Source organism: Montipora foliosa, chromosome 4, assembly GCF_036669935.1.
Source record: "Montipora foliosa isolate CH-2021 chromosome 4, ASM3666993v2, whole genome shotgun sequence".
Taxonomy (NCBI): domain Eukaryota; kingdom Metazoa; phylum Cnidaria; class Anthozoa; order Scleractinia; family Acroporidae; genus Montipora; species Montipora foliosa.
The window spans coordinates 5,485,170-5,502,669 of NC_090872.1; the positions used below are offsets into that span (position 1 = coordinate 5,485,170).

At 36.8% G+C, this 17,500-nt stretch overlaps 1 protein-coding gene across 1 annotated transcript in view; it reads right to left on the minus strand.

Moving 5' to 3' along the window:
* Positions 1–17,500, minus strand: part of LOC137999610 (inositol polyphosphate-4-phosphatase type I A-like) — a 56,427-nt gene that overhangs the window by 25,030 nt on the left and 13,897 nt on the right. Inside the window, exons 9-17 of the mRNA XM_068845431.1 lie at positions 8,962–9,075; positions 7,951–8,030; positions 6,530–6,581; positions 6,309–6,353; positions 5,605–5,633; positions 5,277–5,330; positions 2,932–3,009; positions 1,495–1,552; positions 985–1,087 (exon numbers count right to left, since the gene is read on the minus strand). Coding sequence (XP_068701532.1) covers positions 985–1,087; positions 1,495–1,552; positions 2,932–3,009; positions 5,277–5,330; positions 5,605–5,633; positions 6,309–6,353; positions 6,530–6,581; positions 7,951–8,030; positions 8,962–9,075 — 613 coding nt within the window. The remainder of the gene's footprint in view (positions 1–984; positions 1,088–1,494; positions 1,553–2,931; positions 3,010–5,276; positions 5,331–5,604; positions 5,634–6,308; positions 6,354–6,529; positions 6,582–7,950; positions 8,031–8,961; positions 9,076–17,500) is intronic.

Here is a 17,500-nt window from a genome sequence, read left to right on the forward strand (position 1 = left end):
GCCCCAGGTCAATAGGCCATTTCCGAGTTCATGTCTGCCTCCTCTTCAAAGCGAGTCTAAGTGCGAGTTTTTTCTTATGAAAATTAGTTTTCATTCATATGTAAAGTAGAACTAATTACCATCACAAAAACTTCGCACTTGGACTCGCTTTGAAGAGGAGGCGCACATGAACTCGGAAATGGCCTATTTGTTAGGCTCATGTGTTCCCGTGAAGGACTCAATAAATGAAAGAAATGTATGTGTTTAAAGTGTGGGTTATAAGTGAAAACTAACGTAGAAGTTATCCGTGCACTTAACCGAACATTTATGAGCAATTGCCACTTATAGACATCCTGAAAAATTTAGGCAGCTTCAACCGGCTTCGAACCTATGACCTCTGTGATGTCGGTGTAATGATCTACCAGCTATGAAGCCACACAGGTGGGAGCAGGGGCCTGTTTCTCGAAAGTCCCGAGAACTTTCGGGCCCGAAAAGCCAGTCGTCAAACTGCAATCTGCTTGTTTTTAAAAGCTGATCATTTAACTTGTTTTTAATGAAAGAAAAACTAAGAGGATTGCGAAGTTTGATGGCTTGGAACCTCGGCGTTGCGAAGATATAAAGGAAATTGTGGCACCCGAAATAGGCCCGAAAACCTTCGGGACTTTTGAGAAACAGGCCACTGGTCCAAAAAAAAAAGGAATTTTAGAATCGCGCATTTTGAATAATGTGATGTGTTTTGGTCACCTTTGTAGTTTTCACATAAAAACCTTTTGTTTTGAAACAATAGGGCAACCGAGACATGACAAAATTATTCAAGATGGCGCCACCCGGGAAATTTGAAAACCAAACCACGCATTTTTGAAAAACATTTATTCATATATAAACGCTTTCATTAGAAAACATTCGAACAATTTTGATTACAGACTTAAGTTCTGTGGTTTAAAGTTTTTTTCTTGTTTAAATGAAGGTTCCCTTTATAATTGTTACATGTTGCTACATACAGACCTTGTAAAGGAACAAGTTCTTGCAAGTTTGCTTTGTAAGCACAAATAAGGTTGACGTGATTATGAAGTATCGCTTGTCTGGAATTCTCCCACGCCGGATTCAACTGTTAAAAGAAAAATCAAGTTAAACTTGTCTTTCTCTTCAAATGCAGCAAATTTGGCTAAGATACTGTCTGTGAGATGAGTTGGAGAGCTTACAAAGGTACACCGTGAGAATTATTACTCCCTAGTTTAGACACACATTTTGATTAGAAACAGGCTCAATTGTTTCAGGATATCAGAAATACAGTAATCCTGATCACAAATTAAACAGATTTTTACCAGAGACAAACAAATGTAAATTTAATCCACGAAATAGTAGAACATATCACGTTCCTAATTGCAAGACGCACAGACTAAAAAATAGCTTTTTTAAAAAGAATTATTGCATGGATCACATTTTGGCATTCATCATTCATCTGCTTCAATAAACTATCTATCCATCTATTTATTGGAGAAGACCAGTTCTTACATCTCCCAAATGATGTAATTCAAGCATTTGCTGTTGTTCTTCAGAAATATATATTTTCCTGGCAAAAAAAAAAAAAAAATTAATTGATTTTTTGTAAGTCCCTATAAATATACTGAAAGGAGCACCTCATTAAATATTTCACTTCTTAGGTGCTGCGTGAGTCACAAAGTGAACCAAATTGGTGCATTTGAGCAAAGATTAAGCAAATGAGAGGCCTAGATCCACTCCTGACAGTGATTTGATGCCGCAAACTGCTTTGTGGGCGTACACACGCATTACATTCTTAAACTAGTGAGTCTTTGACTTCTCGATCCAGCTCTGTCCTTGATCCAGCTCTGTCAAGATCTTATAGTAATGGCTGACCATTAAATAGAAAAATTCTAGTTGAAGTAAACAGGTGTCTTTTTGAAATTTAATTTAGTTAACATAGTTTTGAAATCCAAAGAAAAAATAAGGATTGATTTTTTTGGTCACAGGGGCAGATTAAGGAAATAATACTCAATATCTGTAGGCAACCAGCAAAAATTCTAAAATCAAAGAGATTTCTTTGATTTTTGGTAACCACAATTTTTAGCCTAACATTTCCCATTTGCCATAAATACGTTCCTTTATCTCTCTAATAAGGAGTGGACAATGGTCATCGTGATCATCATTAACATTTGTCATTCAATACTCTCAAGCTTATATCACCGAAGTTGGGGCAACTGGGAATTGAACCCAACTAAATTGAAACAGTTCAGTAGACCTGTAGGCATGTTTTGATCTGGAGAGGAGAAAACTGGAGTACTCAGGAGAAAACTTCTCAGATCTAGGGCAGAGCAGAGAGCCAACAAACTTAACCAAATTTGAGCTGGGATAAATTATTGCTATAACATAAAAAGCAAGTGCTTTTAAAAGTGAACTGAATTTCTTCTCCAAATACGTTAGCAATAAGTGGTTAACATAAGGACCTCAATAATGCACACATTTTGATTGGTTCTCCCGGAAGACCTATCAGAAGGCAGAAGCATAGCTGGCATTATCATCAAAAACTTTTAATTCTATATTATATAAAACAAATAGATTCCATGTTGGCATGTGTCTGCTCATCACATAGACCCTTTACATAAATGGCACTCAAATTTGAATAACAATACTTGATACATCCTTAGCCTCGTGTTTATGTTTCAAGACAAAGGATTTTTCTCATGAATGTGAGGCTAAGGAAGTATCAAGTATCGTTATTCAAATCTGGGCGCCAGTTATGCAAAGGGTCTATGGCTCGTCAAAATGTGGTAAGAACATCAGTGACAAACTTGGCTATCGTCTCGTGTGCCACTCTTGTTCTTACCACACTCTGACGTCATGTGTGATCTATTTCTGAAAAGACACATGGCAACATGGAATCTACTCTGTTGAATGCATTGTTATTTCTATTTACAACTCATGAATGCTTACAAAAGTTGAATTGGGATTTTAAATGTCAGAACACTTTCTCCCATCAGCTCCACAACTTTGAGAACTACACCTCTTACCCTGTAACCAATATAAAAAAAAAATTAAGATACATCGACGGATGGTTTGTTGCACTAAAATATCTTGCAACAGAGGGGTTGAATTTGCATAAATTAAAAGTCAAATACTGGCAGTAATAATTCAAAAGGAGGTCCCAATAAATTAAAGATTAAGATAATTTTATTGATATCATGGATGACAATTAAAGAGGTCCTTAATTCTGGGGTGAAAGTGCATGTTTGAAATTACAAAACTGCTATTGCAATGTTAGTGTTTGTTTTTTATCCACAGCCCTGTGTTTGCTAGCTCTTAAACAGTTTAAAGTTCTAACTTTGTAAATTTTCACTTGAATTTTATGGGTCGGTTTGCTTTGGCCCGACAATAAACTTTTAGCTGTAGCAACACTAAATACTTTTCAAAACGTTTTGACAAAAAGTCAAATACATACATGTAAATTGCCTCAAGCAGATTTTTAGTCAAGCACATTTTATATGGGTGCCACCTTAAGTTCATTCAAGATGAAATTATTATAGCCTATTGTATACAGCTCTCAGCTGACTAATAAACCACAATAATAATATTATTAATAGCGATCAAAAGTGTTACATTTAAAAAGCAAGTTTAAGAAACTTTATAAGGCCCACCTGATCTCTTGTCAATCAAAATTAATAATATATGTTCTGTTTAATGGTCAAATGTATAGTACGTAACTATCTAATAACAATAATAATAATGAATGGCTGATGTAGATCCTCGTAGGATCATTACTCTTCATCTCTGTTGTTGATTCTGATGGCGTCTCTGCCTCTTCACAGCCTGGTGAAGATGGTACGATAGCTAATAATAATAATTGTCTGCTTATATTTTTGTGTTTGTTGTCACTGCTGTTTGTGCTGCCAATGATGATGTGTTGTTCTCTTCTTTTTGTTTTTGTTTGTTGTTGTTGCTGTTGTTGTTTGTTTGTTTGTTTGTATGTTCGTTTTTTTTTTCCTTTTTGCTAAGCTTGTCCTGTTTAGATTTCTTGCTTGGTTCAGTATATCTCTAACATGCTTAATTTACATACATGTAATTTTCTTCTGTACATCAGTCCTAGGCTCTACAAACATTTTTTACTATATCGTGACCATATCCCAGTAAACCTTAGTGTAATTTCTTCGTTTACTTAAAAGTAGGTGGTGGTCAACTAGAAACCCGTCGCTACTTGAGGGTTGTCCAATACTCACAAATAGACTCCGTTGGTCTTAGTGGTGATTCCAATGGTTCTATTGGTGAAAGCGAACGTGTTTTGTGTGGTTGGCTTATAGAACGAGGAATATTCATAATTATTAGTGCGTTTCTACTTGGTGTAATTTAAGCGAAGTTGTTTTTCACCAATAAAACCATTGGAATGACATCATTTTATATAGGTACCATTCGTACCAATGGACCATCAGTTTGACGAGACGAATCGTATCCGTTTGGGTATATTGGACATGTATTGAGGGGCACTACTTTGACCACCATACACATTTTATAACCCGTACTGTAATGAGTTTATCTTGTAATCATGTGTTGTGACTCTACTTTTCTTTCTGTGTTAATTTTATGTAAATTGTGTGAAATAAATGAACCATGTCAACCATGAAATTCAAAGATAATCACAATTGGGTCAATCACGTAATCATTTCACTTGTGTTTGATGTCAAAATTCTAACCTTTTTAGAATTTTGACACAACACATGTGAAACTGTTTTCTGATTTTACTTGTAACCATTTCAATCATACATGCATGCCTCAGTGCATAAACTAAGTCCTAGTTCCTCATTCAAAATCAAGGACAGCAGTGCTTAAGAAATGCAACTGACCAGTTTCAAATTATTTAACGACTAGTTAAAATATTTCATAGCATTATGCATAATAATGCTGTTTTGAAATCTCTTTGTTTTAAATTTAGTTTCCTTAAATTTGCATAGTTTCGTAAGGTCTTTTGTTGGAATGTTTCAAAGTGGCAAGAACAGGTGAAATTTATGTGCGTTATTTATGTGATTGCTGTTAAATTAAATCAGAAACCCATAAGGGTTAAAACATGTAATGTGCGTTCACAGCTTCCGAATATTCAGTGCGAACTGATTGGTTGAATGTTTCAGTGCTGAGTACCATATTTGGAAACCCCTCGATCTTGTTGTTCCAAATATGGTACTTAGCAAATTGAATATTCAGAAGCTTGTTTCCCAGCACACAAGGGGCTGTTATACGTTTCAACCCTTCTGGGTTTCTGATTAAATATAACAAGGATAAATATTACACACGTAGTTGGGAATCTGTAACTTCTCTTCAAAATGTGCTCCACCATCATCATCGACCTGACAAAGACAAAGAACACATGCTTTGGAAATTTAATGCTTCATGTACGTTGGGCCTTTGAAAAAGCATGAATACAGAAGAAGGCCTAGATGGGAAAAAGCCTGGTGCCAGCCAGGGTTGGTGTTAGCATGTATCACCCAGCTTACTTGTAATTGTTTTGTTTTAGGTCCTCTAGGCTTTCGAAAGCCCAGAACAAGGCTAAGCAGTCTGACAAAATAAGGAAAAAATTATTATTAATTGCATTTTCGTAGTTTACAATATTCTTTTAATTACCTTCCACTGTTTCTTCTCTCCTTTTCTTTCTAAAAGAGAACAACATCAATTTCTTCATTGCACTTAACAGTTTCACTGTCCCATAAGGGGGATTCATTGCCATTTTAGGAAGAAAGGATTGAGGAAAGCAGGTATAGTACGTTTTGAGAACAGGAAACAAGAATACATTGTAACACTAAAAGGAAGGAAAACCTGTTTGAAAAGTCCATCACTTATTATTCATTGCCCCACGGTTTGCCAAAAGGTTAAAAAAAATAAGTTAAACTAGTCTGCTCATTGCAAGAATAGTTGCAATACATTCACTGTTCAAAGACAGAAATGCTTGCTTCTGGTGATACACAAAGTTTACCATCAAATTATGTCATGCTACTGTTGGTGGGAAAGCAGGAGTGGCTGTCGCCTTTTGAGTCAAAGGGTCTGGTGGAAGTCTTCCCTGGAACACTTCAGATCCTTTTAAGTTCTTCTCATCTCCAAAAACAGAATCAATAGTAATGGTTTAAAAAAATTAATTTAGTCTATTGACCCCTGGGAGTGAGACTAAACAGATTTTACTCTGTCCAACGGCAGATGATTTTACTCATCAACTGGGCATGTTTAGAGTGTCTGAGGAGTTAATATTAAAATAACAGCAACAACAAAAAACCTCGGGCTGAGTTATGAAATCAAGGCATCATGGCCAATGATAATTACACATTACTACAAACCTCCACATTTTGTGACATTGGCTTTTGGGATGCTCTGTTCTCGACCTAAAAAACAGTAGAAAGCATTCAGGCCAAAACTCCTAGAACCCCTGTCTGAGATGCATAAATGCTTAACTTTGCAATTGTGAAATATAAGAATATTAGTTTAAATACCACTGGACAATAAGAGTTGGCAAAATGAAAGAACTACGAGCAAGTGTTGATAGTATTCTACAGTGTACCTTCCATCCCAGAACAGTCACAGTTCCACAGGCATCAGGAGAATCAAGAGAGCTGCAATATTATGAATCACTATTATTTCCACGCATTCTCAAAAATAATTGTTAGTTAAGAACCCACGGCAATCGAGATAAGTTTAAAAGGCAGTGCCCTCACAGTGAATCTAAAAGGGGTCAGTATAGGATTAACGCCCACGTCGCCAGCGGAGGGTAGGTGCCCAGGAAGCCTGGGGGCTGCAACCGCAGTCACATCCCCAAGGCGCTAGAACACCCGACTGGCCTGCCCAACCCGCAACCAAGCCACGAGCCCCCCGCGCCAGGCCCCCTAAGGCACCCGTCACATTAAATTTGAGCCAGATAGCTCAGTGGAAAACAAAAATAAATAAAGAAAGAAAGAAAATACAAAAAAAAAAAAAAAAAAAAAGACCACAAAAAAAAAAGAACAACCCACAAAAAAAAAAAGAATACAAAAAAAAAGAACACACAAAAAAAAGAACAACACACAAAAAAAAAAAAAAAAACAAAAAAAAAAAAAAAGGGGGGGGGGGGGAGAGGGAGGGAACGCCGAGAACCACTAAACTCCTAATCCAACTCACAACGCCACGCCAACAGAGCAACAAACACGCTGCAAACACATTGGACAACACCGCATGCACGAAGCAGGAATACCGCTGAACCATGTCAGCCCCAGGGCTCCCACAACCTAAAGAGTGCTGCAAACGCTACACAAACGCATAAAAACACTAACAAACGCCTGCAAGGCACTACTGACCGGACTAGCTCCCGGTCGTGAACCATGTAACTATAACAAACACTACAGAACGCACCAAAACGCTAAACAACACTACCAGACGGCCAAGACACTAACAACCGCCTGCAAAACACTACTGACCAGACTAGCTCCTAGTCGTTAACTATGTTAAATTTCATTTAACTATATTTAGCAACAGTGTGTCTTTATGCATTTTATGAGAGGTGGAAGGTACTATCCACTGAAAGGACCTGCCAATAATAATAATAATAATAATAATAATAATAATAATAATACACTCAAACAAAACTTGTAAAATGTTAACTTGTGGAAGGAAGACCAGTTGGCTTCTTCAAGCCCAGCTGGTGGTAAAACCGGGACTTAAATCTGGGACTTACAACATTATTCCAAGTGTGGCAACCTAACCCTGAGCAATGAAGTCTCCTCAATTCTGTTCTGCTCTATTCTGAGGATAGGTGCTACCAATATTGGCTTTTCTCTAGTGATACCCTTCAAACTGGATCCAGGTGACCATATTTGTTGCTTCTATTGATGCAGGACACATCAAATTTTCTTATGTTTAACACAAGGTAGCAGAATGCAGATAAACAGTTAACCCTATGCAAGATTTAATTCTTAATATGTAACTAAACTCAAAATAATAGAAGCTTACGTCAGTGTTAAAAGAAGTTTCAGATCGGCTGCTGACAGTATATCGCTCATGGTACACACTGCTTGACCTAACAATGACATCTGCATGACATAAACATTACAAGTCTCAGTTAACCCTTTGACATCCAAACTGGCTTAAACTAGCCAGACTTAGTATTTTACTCTGTCTAACGCCAGACGATTTTAGTTGTCAATGGGGAACCCCTTGGAGTCAATGGGTTAAAATGATCATGGTTTCAGTTACGGAAGAAATATCTCCAAGTTAAAACATTCCCTAAAAGGCATGAAGTAGAATCAGACAAAGACTGTAGAGATCCAAGCCTTCCCTTCCCACCCCCCCTCCCCCACAAAAAACCATTAGGGGAAATACAGACTGTATGAAAGGCTCATTACTGTTATTCTTTCCTACATCCTTCCTTTCCACAGACCAGCAAGGTTAAAGGGTAAGGTCATTCAAGGGAAAAAACCATGTTGCCTTTTCACATCCTTTGTTGAGTCAATATTGTGCCTACTAGAACACTATTATTGTTGCACTATTAGCCCTTTGACTCCCAAACTGGCCTGAAGCGGCCAGACTTAGTATTTTACTCTGTCTAATGCCAGACGATTTTGCTTATCAATGGGGAACCCACGAGGGTCAATGGGTTAATTTTTCATTACCTTCTCCTCTGTTACTAATTCTATCATGTGTGGTGACAGTCATATATGCCTTAATGATCATTTTAGCGCACACAGAATTGTTCAGCATTTGGGTGTTGTTCTCTTTAAGCAATATTTCCATGTTGCTCTTGAAGTTTTGCAGCATATTCATATCCCTTGTCCTAATTAGATGCATTTTCTGGACTTAAGGGCCGTGTCACTGATTAGAAAGTCCCATGTCAACAGGGTAAGACTAATGTCCTTTGTCAGCTTTCCCCCTTGGAAGGCTAGATCAGAAACAAGGTTATTGCCAGCCATGCTTTTTAGAGCCACTTCATGTTCTCTTATGTATAAGCTGATATCACATTTGTACCTCTTCTTTTTCCCTGTCTCTGACATCAAACACTGCTAATTTTAAGCGTGTCAACTCATTCACTGATCCTTCAGGAAATACCACTGTCGTTAGGAAATAAGGATCACAACTTTCCTGGAAATCACAGAAATTACAATAATAATAATAATAATAATAATAATAATAATAATAATGAACTTTATTTAAGGACGGTGCCTATGGGTGGTGCTTATTAATATAGGCTGGGATATTTTTGGGCGGTTCAAAACTATGCAGAGAAAGCAGAACTTGGCTCTTGAGAAAATTGAGGGTAACCACGCATTTTTCAGAGATGATTAAGCTTTAATTTGGAAAACAATGCCATACATTGCTTTGTATTTTAAAGCTTTGCACAAATATTGTTGATTATCTTCGAAAAAAGCGTGGTTACCCCCAATTTTCTTTTTGGATTTCAATAACACTTGTTAAGATCTGTTTTTCCCGCATATTCAGCAAACTGCACAAAAATACCTTTGAATTAGTAGGCACCATCCTTTTAAGTGGGAAAAGTGCTTGCACTTTGGTCAAAGCATTTGCATCCTACCAATGTGACCCTCGGCGTCATACGTGGGTTGAGTTTGTTGGTTCTCCACTGGGTACTCCAGTTTTCCTGTCTTCTTAAAAACAAACCTTAAATTTGATTTGAGTGTCCCCAACTACAATCATGGACAAAAGTGCTGAGATCAAGGTACCGGTAGCTTCATTTTATAGATAACCCACTTCTCCCTTATCAATGTTGGCTTTTCCAGGGAAAAAAATGGTCACTTTTCTTGCCTGAAGAACTCCAACATTGAATATGGGGGAGGGGGGCCACAAGAGATGGCATTTCCCAAATACTTCAGCCAATAGAGAGAATAATCAAATTAGGTGTGAAGTGAAGTGATGCCTGCAACCTTCCCTTCCCCTAGAGTTTATTATTATATGGCAAGCAATTCTCAGGCTAAATGGAGCAATCTGATTGGCTAGTTTTCGGGCAGGATTTTGCAGTATGGACCATTGCCATGGAAATGATCTGTTTCCATAACCTTTTTCTCTCTCCCAGGAAATTCAAGTTGAGAGAAACGCAAAAACGTTTTTAAAAAGCGGAATTTAATTTTTTCATCACAGCAGAACAATAATACATGTAAATATCAAGCGCAATTGAGTTTAATAGTTAAGAGTGAATGTCCGTAAAAATCAAGCAACCTTTAACCCTTTCAGCCCCGATAGTGCCAAATGGCACTTATAGATTTTACTCTGTCTAACGCCAGACGATTTTACTCGTCAATGGGGAACCCCTCGGGGCTTAAAGGGTTAAATTCCGTGGCAAACCTTGAAAAATCGATTTCGCTCATACTTCCAAGTTTGAAAGAGTAATGTGTACCAAGAAGCATGCTATACTTAGTTTGGGTTGTTACGGATTTATTTCAGAGAAAAATGCAAATTACCGAACACCGCCGAAAATGCCGCTCGGACAAGCAATTTGTTTCTTCATTTTGACGGTCTTGTGAGGTCAACTGAAGCATCCCTCATAAAATATTCCTCCTAATCCTAACTGAGCAATCTCTTAATTGTCGTTTGGCTGAGTTTGAGTGCATTTAAGACATTCTATAGTTTCCAAATAATTTTATTCTTGGCGCCTATATTTTTTGTCACTAAAACTGAGTCTTACGAAATATCTTACAGAGAATGTGCTCTACCTTTAAACCCTTTGAAACTTCGGCCATCGAATGTTGAAACAAAGGTCTTTCGTCTGATAGAGAGAAATCTCTGGGCAATTACTTTTGCGTGACGCCTAGAGCGCTTAAAATGTCGTTAAAATGCATTCTTGTGACCTTTCAGGTCAAAACACAGAAGGCCGATATCCGTCTTTGATTTGATAAGAAAATAGATGAGACCGCTTTAAATAACGTGCAGAAAGTAAAATGATACCATTTTAATCCATACCTGTTGTTTAGTGAGAAGTGGGAGCTTTAACAATGTTTGGAACTACACTTATGTAAACGGCCACAGCAGAATATAAACATGATGAACGTTTGTCAACACAACAACCACAGGATACCCAATAGTAGACCGAAGTGCTCCTTTTTCTCAGGGACGGTGGAGCTAGGGGGACTGCCCATGAAGAAAAAATAGAGGAAAAAAAACTCATAAAGCATAAAAAGAGAAAACTAACAGAAGGAAAAGGTTGCATTTCCGAGCTTCAAGATTTCAAAAATTTCTGGCGGAGAATTCCTTCAGGGAACCCCCTACAAGTTAGCGGCTCTTGCTTGTTAGCCACCTCCCCCCCTCCCCCCCCCCCCCCCCACAATACAAAATATGCTCCGTCGTCCCTGTTTTTAGCTTTTCACTGACATAATGATGTCATCAATAAATATATGTTACCAAGCGAAAATTTAAGTTGGAAAATTTGCGTTCCATGAAGAAACTGTTATTTTCCTGTAGTGGAAACACAAAGCATGTGAGGGTGGCATCGTATTATCTAAGGCAATAATTTACCTAAGTGGTGGGATGAGTGCTTCGGCAAGAGTGATAAAATGTTGCTGAGAAAATGAAACAATTAGCCAATCTCAAAAATACCATAATATTCTTTGTTTGTCCTCCAGTAGGGTAGTAGCCAAAACGCAGGGCCGGGGGCTGGGGTTGGGGTGTCTTTTTTTCTAAAGTTTTTTTGTTTCAATTTTTGTCGTTATTCTGCTGTAATGTTATATCCGAATGTTCGGTATTTTTCCTTCATTCGTTTTGGCTTCTACCCTCCAAAAGTTTGCATAGGAATTGTTTTTATTTCCACTTGGGAATTATAATGGTCCCAAGAGAAACTGGAAAAAATGCTTATGCAAAATTTGGAGGGACAAAGAAAGAGTAATATGATATTTTTGATATTGGCTAATTGATACTGTATTTACTCCATTAGGTGCTGTCCTAAAAATAAACGCCAGGTCTCGTCGGAAAGCCGGCCCAGGTGGAAATCTTATTAAGATCTTGTAAGAATCTTGTAAGATGGGCATTAAGATGAAAATCTTAATAAGATCTTATTTAAGATCTTTGATCTTAATAAGATCTTAATACATTTGCTTAACAAATTTTGATAAAAAAATTTAAGGTTGCTGATGTTTTCGATCTTGTAAGATCTTAAAAGAATCTTACCAGACCTTAACAAGATCTTAGGACTACCTTGCATGATTTTACTGAAAAAGATCTTACAGGATCTTAATAAAAATCTTACAAGATCTTAGTAAAAATCTTACAAGATCTAGCAAACATCTTACATAAGATCTTAGTAAAAATCTTACAAGATCTTAGCAAAGATCCTACAAGATGTAGTAAGAACCTTACAAGATCTTAGCAAAAATCTTACAAGATCTTGCAAACATCTTACATAAGATCTTAGTAAAAGTCTTACAAGATCTTAGCAAAGATCTTACAAGATATAGTAAGAATCTTAAATAAGATCTTAAAAAAGATCTTAAAAGATCTAAGTAAAGATCTTACTTAAGATCTTGGTGAAGATCTTAGTACACATCCTAGAAGATCTCATGTAACATCTTGTCAGGAGCCCATTACCCGGAGCCTCCATCTTCCATGTCCGACCCTGTCCGACCCTTCCAACCCTGTCCCGTATCTTTCTATTTTTAGAAGCACCTCCCAGGGGGGCTTTACTGGGTGTTTTCACAATAGCTGATCATAACAGACCTATGGTCAGTCATTTATTACGTCACATACGTATGTGATGTATGTGAACCACTTCACTTATGTTCTCAGTCACATACGTCACATAAGTCACATACGTCAAAATGTAGTAGTTCTAAAAATAGAAAGATACGGGACAGGGTTGACTCAAGGGTACAATGCAGATGGAAGCTCTGGGTAATGGGCTCCTGGTCTTGTGAGATTTTTGTGAAAAATGTTGCAAACTAATTTTAAGAAAGACCTCACAAGATCTTAGTATACTGATAATAATGATCAGCATTCATTTGGGCTGGACTGGGGGGCTTTTCATTTTTTAAGTCAAATTAGACAAGTGTTGAGTTAATTTCCTTTTAGCCTGCATAGCTGGCGCTTAAGGGGAGGGGACAGGGAAAGAATTCGGGAAGAAAACGACTGCATGGGAAGACTAGGGAGAGAGGGAGCCAAAAAGGCTTAGCTTGCATTGCAGGCCTTGTGCACTGGTCATACACGGTCAGGCAAATTTCATCCTCCACAGGATACTGACAACTGAAACAGCTGACATGCTTTTTGAAATGAAATCCTACATGCTAGAGTTATTTTTCAAATAAGGTATCCTGATGAAGGGCACTTGTTTTCCTATGGAAGGCATGACTTACCGGTAATAAGCTTAAGTACACTATGCACTGCTCGGGAATACAGGTTGTGTTTTTGCTTCAAACCTTGAAGTTTTTGGCTGAAATTGATGAGCCACCATACAGCAGGCTTGACCAGGCTTTTTTGAATTTCCAGGCCAAAAATGTTTAAGTCTTCAAGATTACAGACATTGACTGCAATTTCATAGTGACCAGTGACCTTAACCAAACTCTGTGGGCTCAATTGAAGTGTCTTTGAAGTAACAATCTTTAATAAAATGGCCTTGATGATGTCTTCCAAAATACGATAATGTTTTGGTTTAACGGCCAATCATCTTTAATGTAGCGAGGTAAACATTATATTATATCTCACACTTGAACATGAACATTACATTTACTGTTCCTAAATTTGACACCTGAGACTAAACCTTTGCATGATTATTCTTAGATGTACATGTACAGTCTCTGATAAAAGAGCTATGTAAATGATTATTTTAAGTCCTTCTCATTCTATCATGCTAAAGTACAGCTGTAGTACTTAAAATTTCATGTTTTAAAGCAATTTAAACTGTCACACTGTTCAGCCAAAAAGCCTGGCCTTCCCGGCCTTCCAAGATTTTTAAGCCAGCCTTTGCCACACTTTTCCGGATTTCCAGGCCTAATTTTTGGGAATTGAACTAGCTAAAAGGGCAATGTGGACTAGGATTTTATGGGAATCTTTAAGAATTCCACTCAATGATTCAATTTGAGGATCACTTGAGTGAGTTGAGATTCTTGAGAATTTTGTGCAATAGTACTGAATGTGCCAGTGAGACAATAATCAAATTTTAAGTGCAATTTTAGGATTTGATTTCATCTGGTGCCTTGAAAAAATGAGCTTTAACTTCATCCTTCAATACATGTATAACAAGGTTTGGTCTTATTCAAAAGCATGCCTGTGTGAATACGATATTTTTCGAGTTACGTCACTACTCGTAATATATGTACTTTGCTTAAACAATGTCCTTTAAAGGCCCCAAACATTGAACATAAAATCACTCTGTACACGGAGAAATGAAAAAGAAAGCTTTTATTCTGATGTATTGTATAGATTGTGACAAATATCATCAACGGATTACCTTGTTTGATGCTCTCATAATCGGCCTTATTCCAAAAGGAACATGATGCATTACTCTTGAAAATTACACACTCCAAGTCAGTACTTAATCCTTTCAATGAACTCCAGTATCTTTCAAATCTTGCCCATTTATAATGTATCTACGATCACACTTTTTGCACAGTGACGATTTTTTGGTTAGGTTTACTCTTTAAATCCTGATCCAGGCAAGGAAATGCTTACAACAACTCAAGTAAAAAGGTAAGCGTTAACTTTAAGCGAATAACGCTTGATTTGATGCCTTATTGTCTTGAAAATGAGGAACGGTTTACCTGTATTTAGAATTCACATTTTCACACCTTCGAGTCAATTTGTGAAGCAAGGATAGTCAATTTGGCTTAAATGCTATAGCCCTGTAAAAAAATTCGTAAACCTGTAATGAAGAATAATGAAGTTTTAGAACAAATGGTGAAGCAAATGATTTGGAAAACAAGTGCTCATACCGCAAGTTATATGTATACGATTGACAAATGATTCCTTCTCGTAAAAATGCCTGACAAAGCTATTATTGACGTTTGTAAGTAAAGGGATCCAAATTTATGAGTTTACTCTTAAACAATTTAGTTGTAATAGAAATAATCAGTGATTTAGAGGAATAACTACATGCATCATTGAAGTATAATAATACTCTATATGCTGTATTTTTTTAAGTTGCCATGAAAGAGCAGAAAGAGACACGTCCTGAAAAAAATCTTCGATGGGACAGCAGGGAAAGGTCCTTTACAGCAGACAAAAATGCTTAGCAACCATTTCTGTCTCCTCCACCAGTTATGGTTTGATGTATTTAAGGATCTCTCTTTGCAGACTTGTTAGAGTTCTGTGGTTTATCTGAAATGTTTAACAGCTTTTTTCGTATTTAATTTTAAAACAAGAACCCAATCCAAATATTTTGACATGAATTAAATGTTTAGCTACTGCTTTGAACTCTGTATTCTATTTTTTGCCTGTGAGCTATGGTAGTAACTGTTACTGTTAATAGCTTGACTGTAATGGATTTTTTGTAGTTTCCACCACATCTCTGATTTGCTGGAATATTATTTTACAGGAGCGGGATATATATATTATATATTTTTAGTTTTTGCAGTTGCTGAAATGTAATGATCTGTACATAAAGTAATAATTAATACCCATTGAAGCTGAATATGAAACTGTGCTACTTGTTTGTATGTTGATTAAAGGACCTTATTACTTCAGAAAACTGACCAGTGAATTGATTGATTGTAGTCCAACACTGAGAAGAATCACAGCTGTTCACTGAATATATTGGACAGGACGGGAATTGTGTGAAAAGTCATTTCATTCCCATACCAGATGCAGCATACAGCTGTACATGTACCTAGACAATAATGTCGAGATTGTATGCATGGAAGTTTACCATTTCATTGATTGCCATATCATATGGGCCAGCATGATATGGGGATTGTAAGGGACTTTACCAAATCCCCATAGCATTCCCATACCATATACCAGTGTGCCTGGATAATATGTAGCATTCCCAAAGTGAGGGGTCAGAGATCGTGTGGTATTGGTATGGGGCTGAGCCATATCATTCCTATACTAGATCATAATTATGGGGTATCTATGGAGTACTACAATGTACCAAATACCTAGCAATCCCATAGTTTAAGACAATAGAGTTATAACTAAATGAAGACAGACTGCCAATTATGGGTTTGAAACTGACGTTTTTTTTTTAAGAAAAAGTTCAACAAATGTATTGTCAGTGCAATAGTTGTTTGATTTTCAGGTTCAGTACTGTAGTTTCAACAAGTCTGGACAGTAATATTGTAACAGTTACACATTTGACAGACGTACAGCAATCTTTGTGCACCCATGTATTAACTTGACTTTTCATGGCAACTTAGTGCTTTAGCTCTATGACAATTTGGTTATGAATTAATTTTGAGACTTAACAATAGTCATATGGTTATTTCTTTTCTGTTGGAATCGTTAAGCTTTTCAATGCAGTACAAAAAAGAATAGTATTGTTCAGCATCACTTTGTAAGGTAGCATTAAAGGGGAAAATAATTATTTTGAGTTAAGACTGGCAATTACCCCAAGGGAAATGAAAGTGATTACTTTTTGTGAACAGGGGTTCAAGTTATTGGAGTTGACTGTAATTTGCAATAATGACGCCAGGAAAGCAGCAGTGTTTGATTTGTAAAAATATTGCTAGATTTTTTACGAATTTACTAATAAGAAGCCTGTGCAAGATTTGGATCTTTTTGTAGAAAGTTACATATACAATACTTGGTTCTTTCTGCAGTTTAGTACTGGAGTGCAGATTATGTAAAACAAAATAAAACAAAACAACTCCAAAAATACAATGTTTTGTTGTACCCGAATAAAACCCCTATATTTGTAAGTTTATCATTGGTAATCTTGTAAGATTCTGGAACAAGATCATGGAAGATGTTAGCCAAGATACTTCAACACCTTACAAGATCTTAGATAAGATCTTGGGTAGAATCTCACAAGATTCTCACAAGATCTTATCTAAGATTGTACAAGATTCTTACAAGATCCTTGTCTAAGATCTTATAAGATTCTTACAAGATTCTTGCAAGATCTTATCTAAGATCTTGACTAAGATCTTACACAATTCTTACAAGATCTTGTAAGATTCTTACAAGATTCTTACAAGATCTTATCTACATTGTGTAAGATCTTGACTAAGATCTTATAAGATTCTTGCAAGATTCTTACAAGATCTTGTAAGAATCTTAATTAAGAAACAAAGTAAGATCTTAATAAGAAACTTATTAAGAATCTTGGTAAGATCTTAATAAGATTTCCACCTGGGGGTGTATTTTGCTCCAAATTCACACTTTTTCTCTTTCAAAACTGTCAACAATTAGTTAAGCCTCCTTTTTACTGAGAACTGTGAGAAGACTTAATAAACTAAGTATGCGTCGCCTCTTAATAGGCCTTTTTCGATGTATTAAAATTCAGCTTGATATTGAGGCAGTGAGGACAAAGACAAATGAAAGTGGATGATATGTAAATATTTTCACATTCATTCCAACGTGTTTCTATTGCTGTTGTCCTCACTGCCTCTCGTCTCGTCTTCTTCCCCACTCGGCC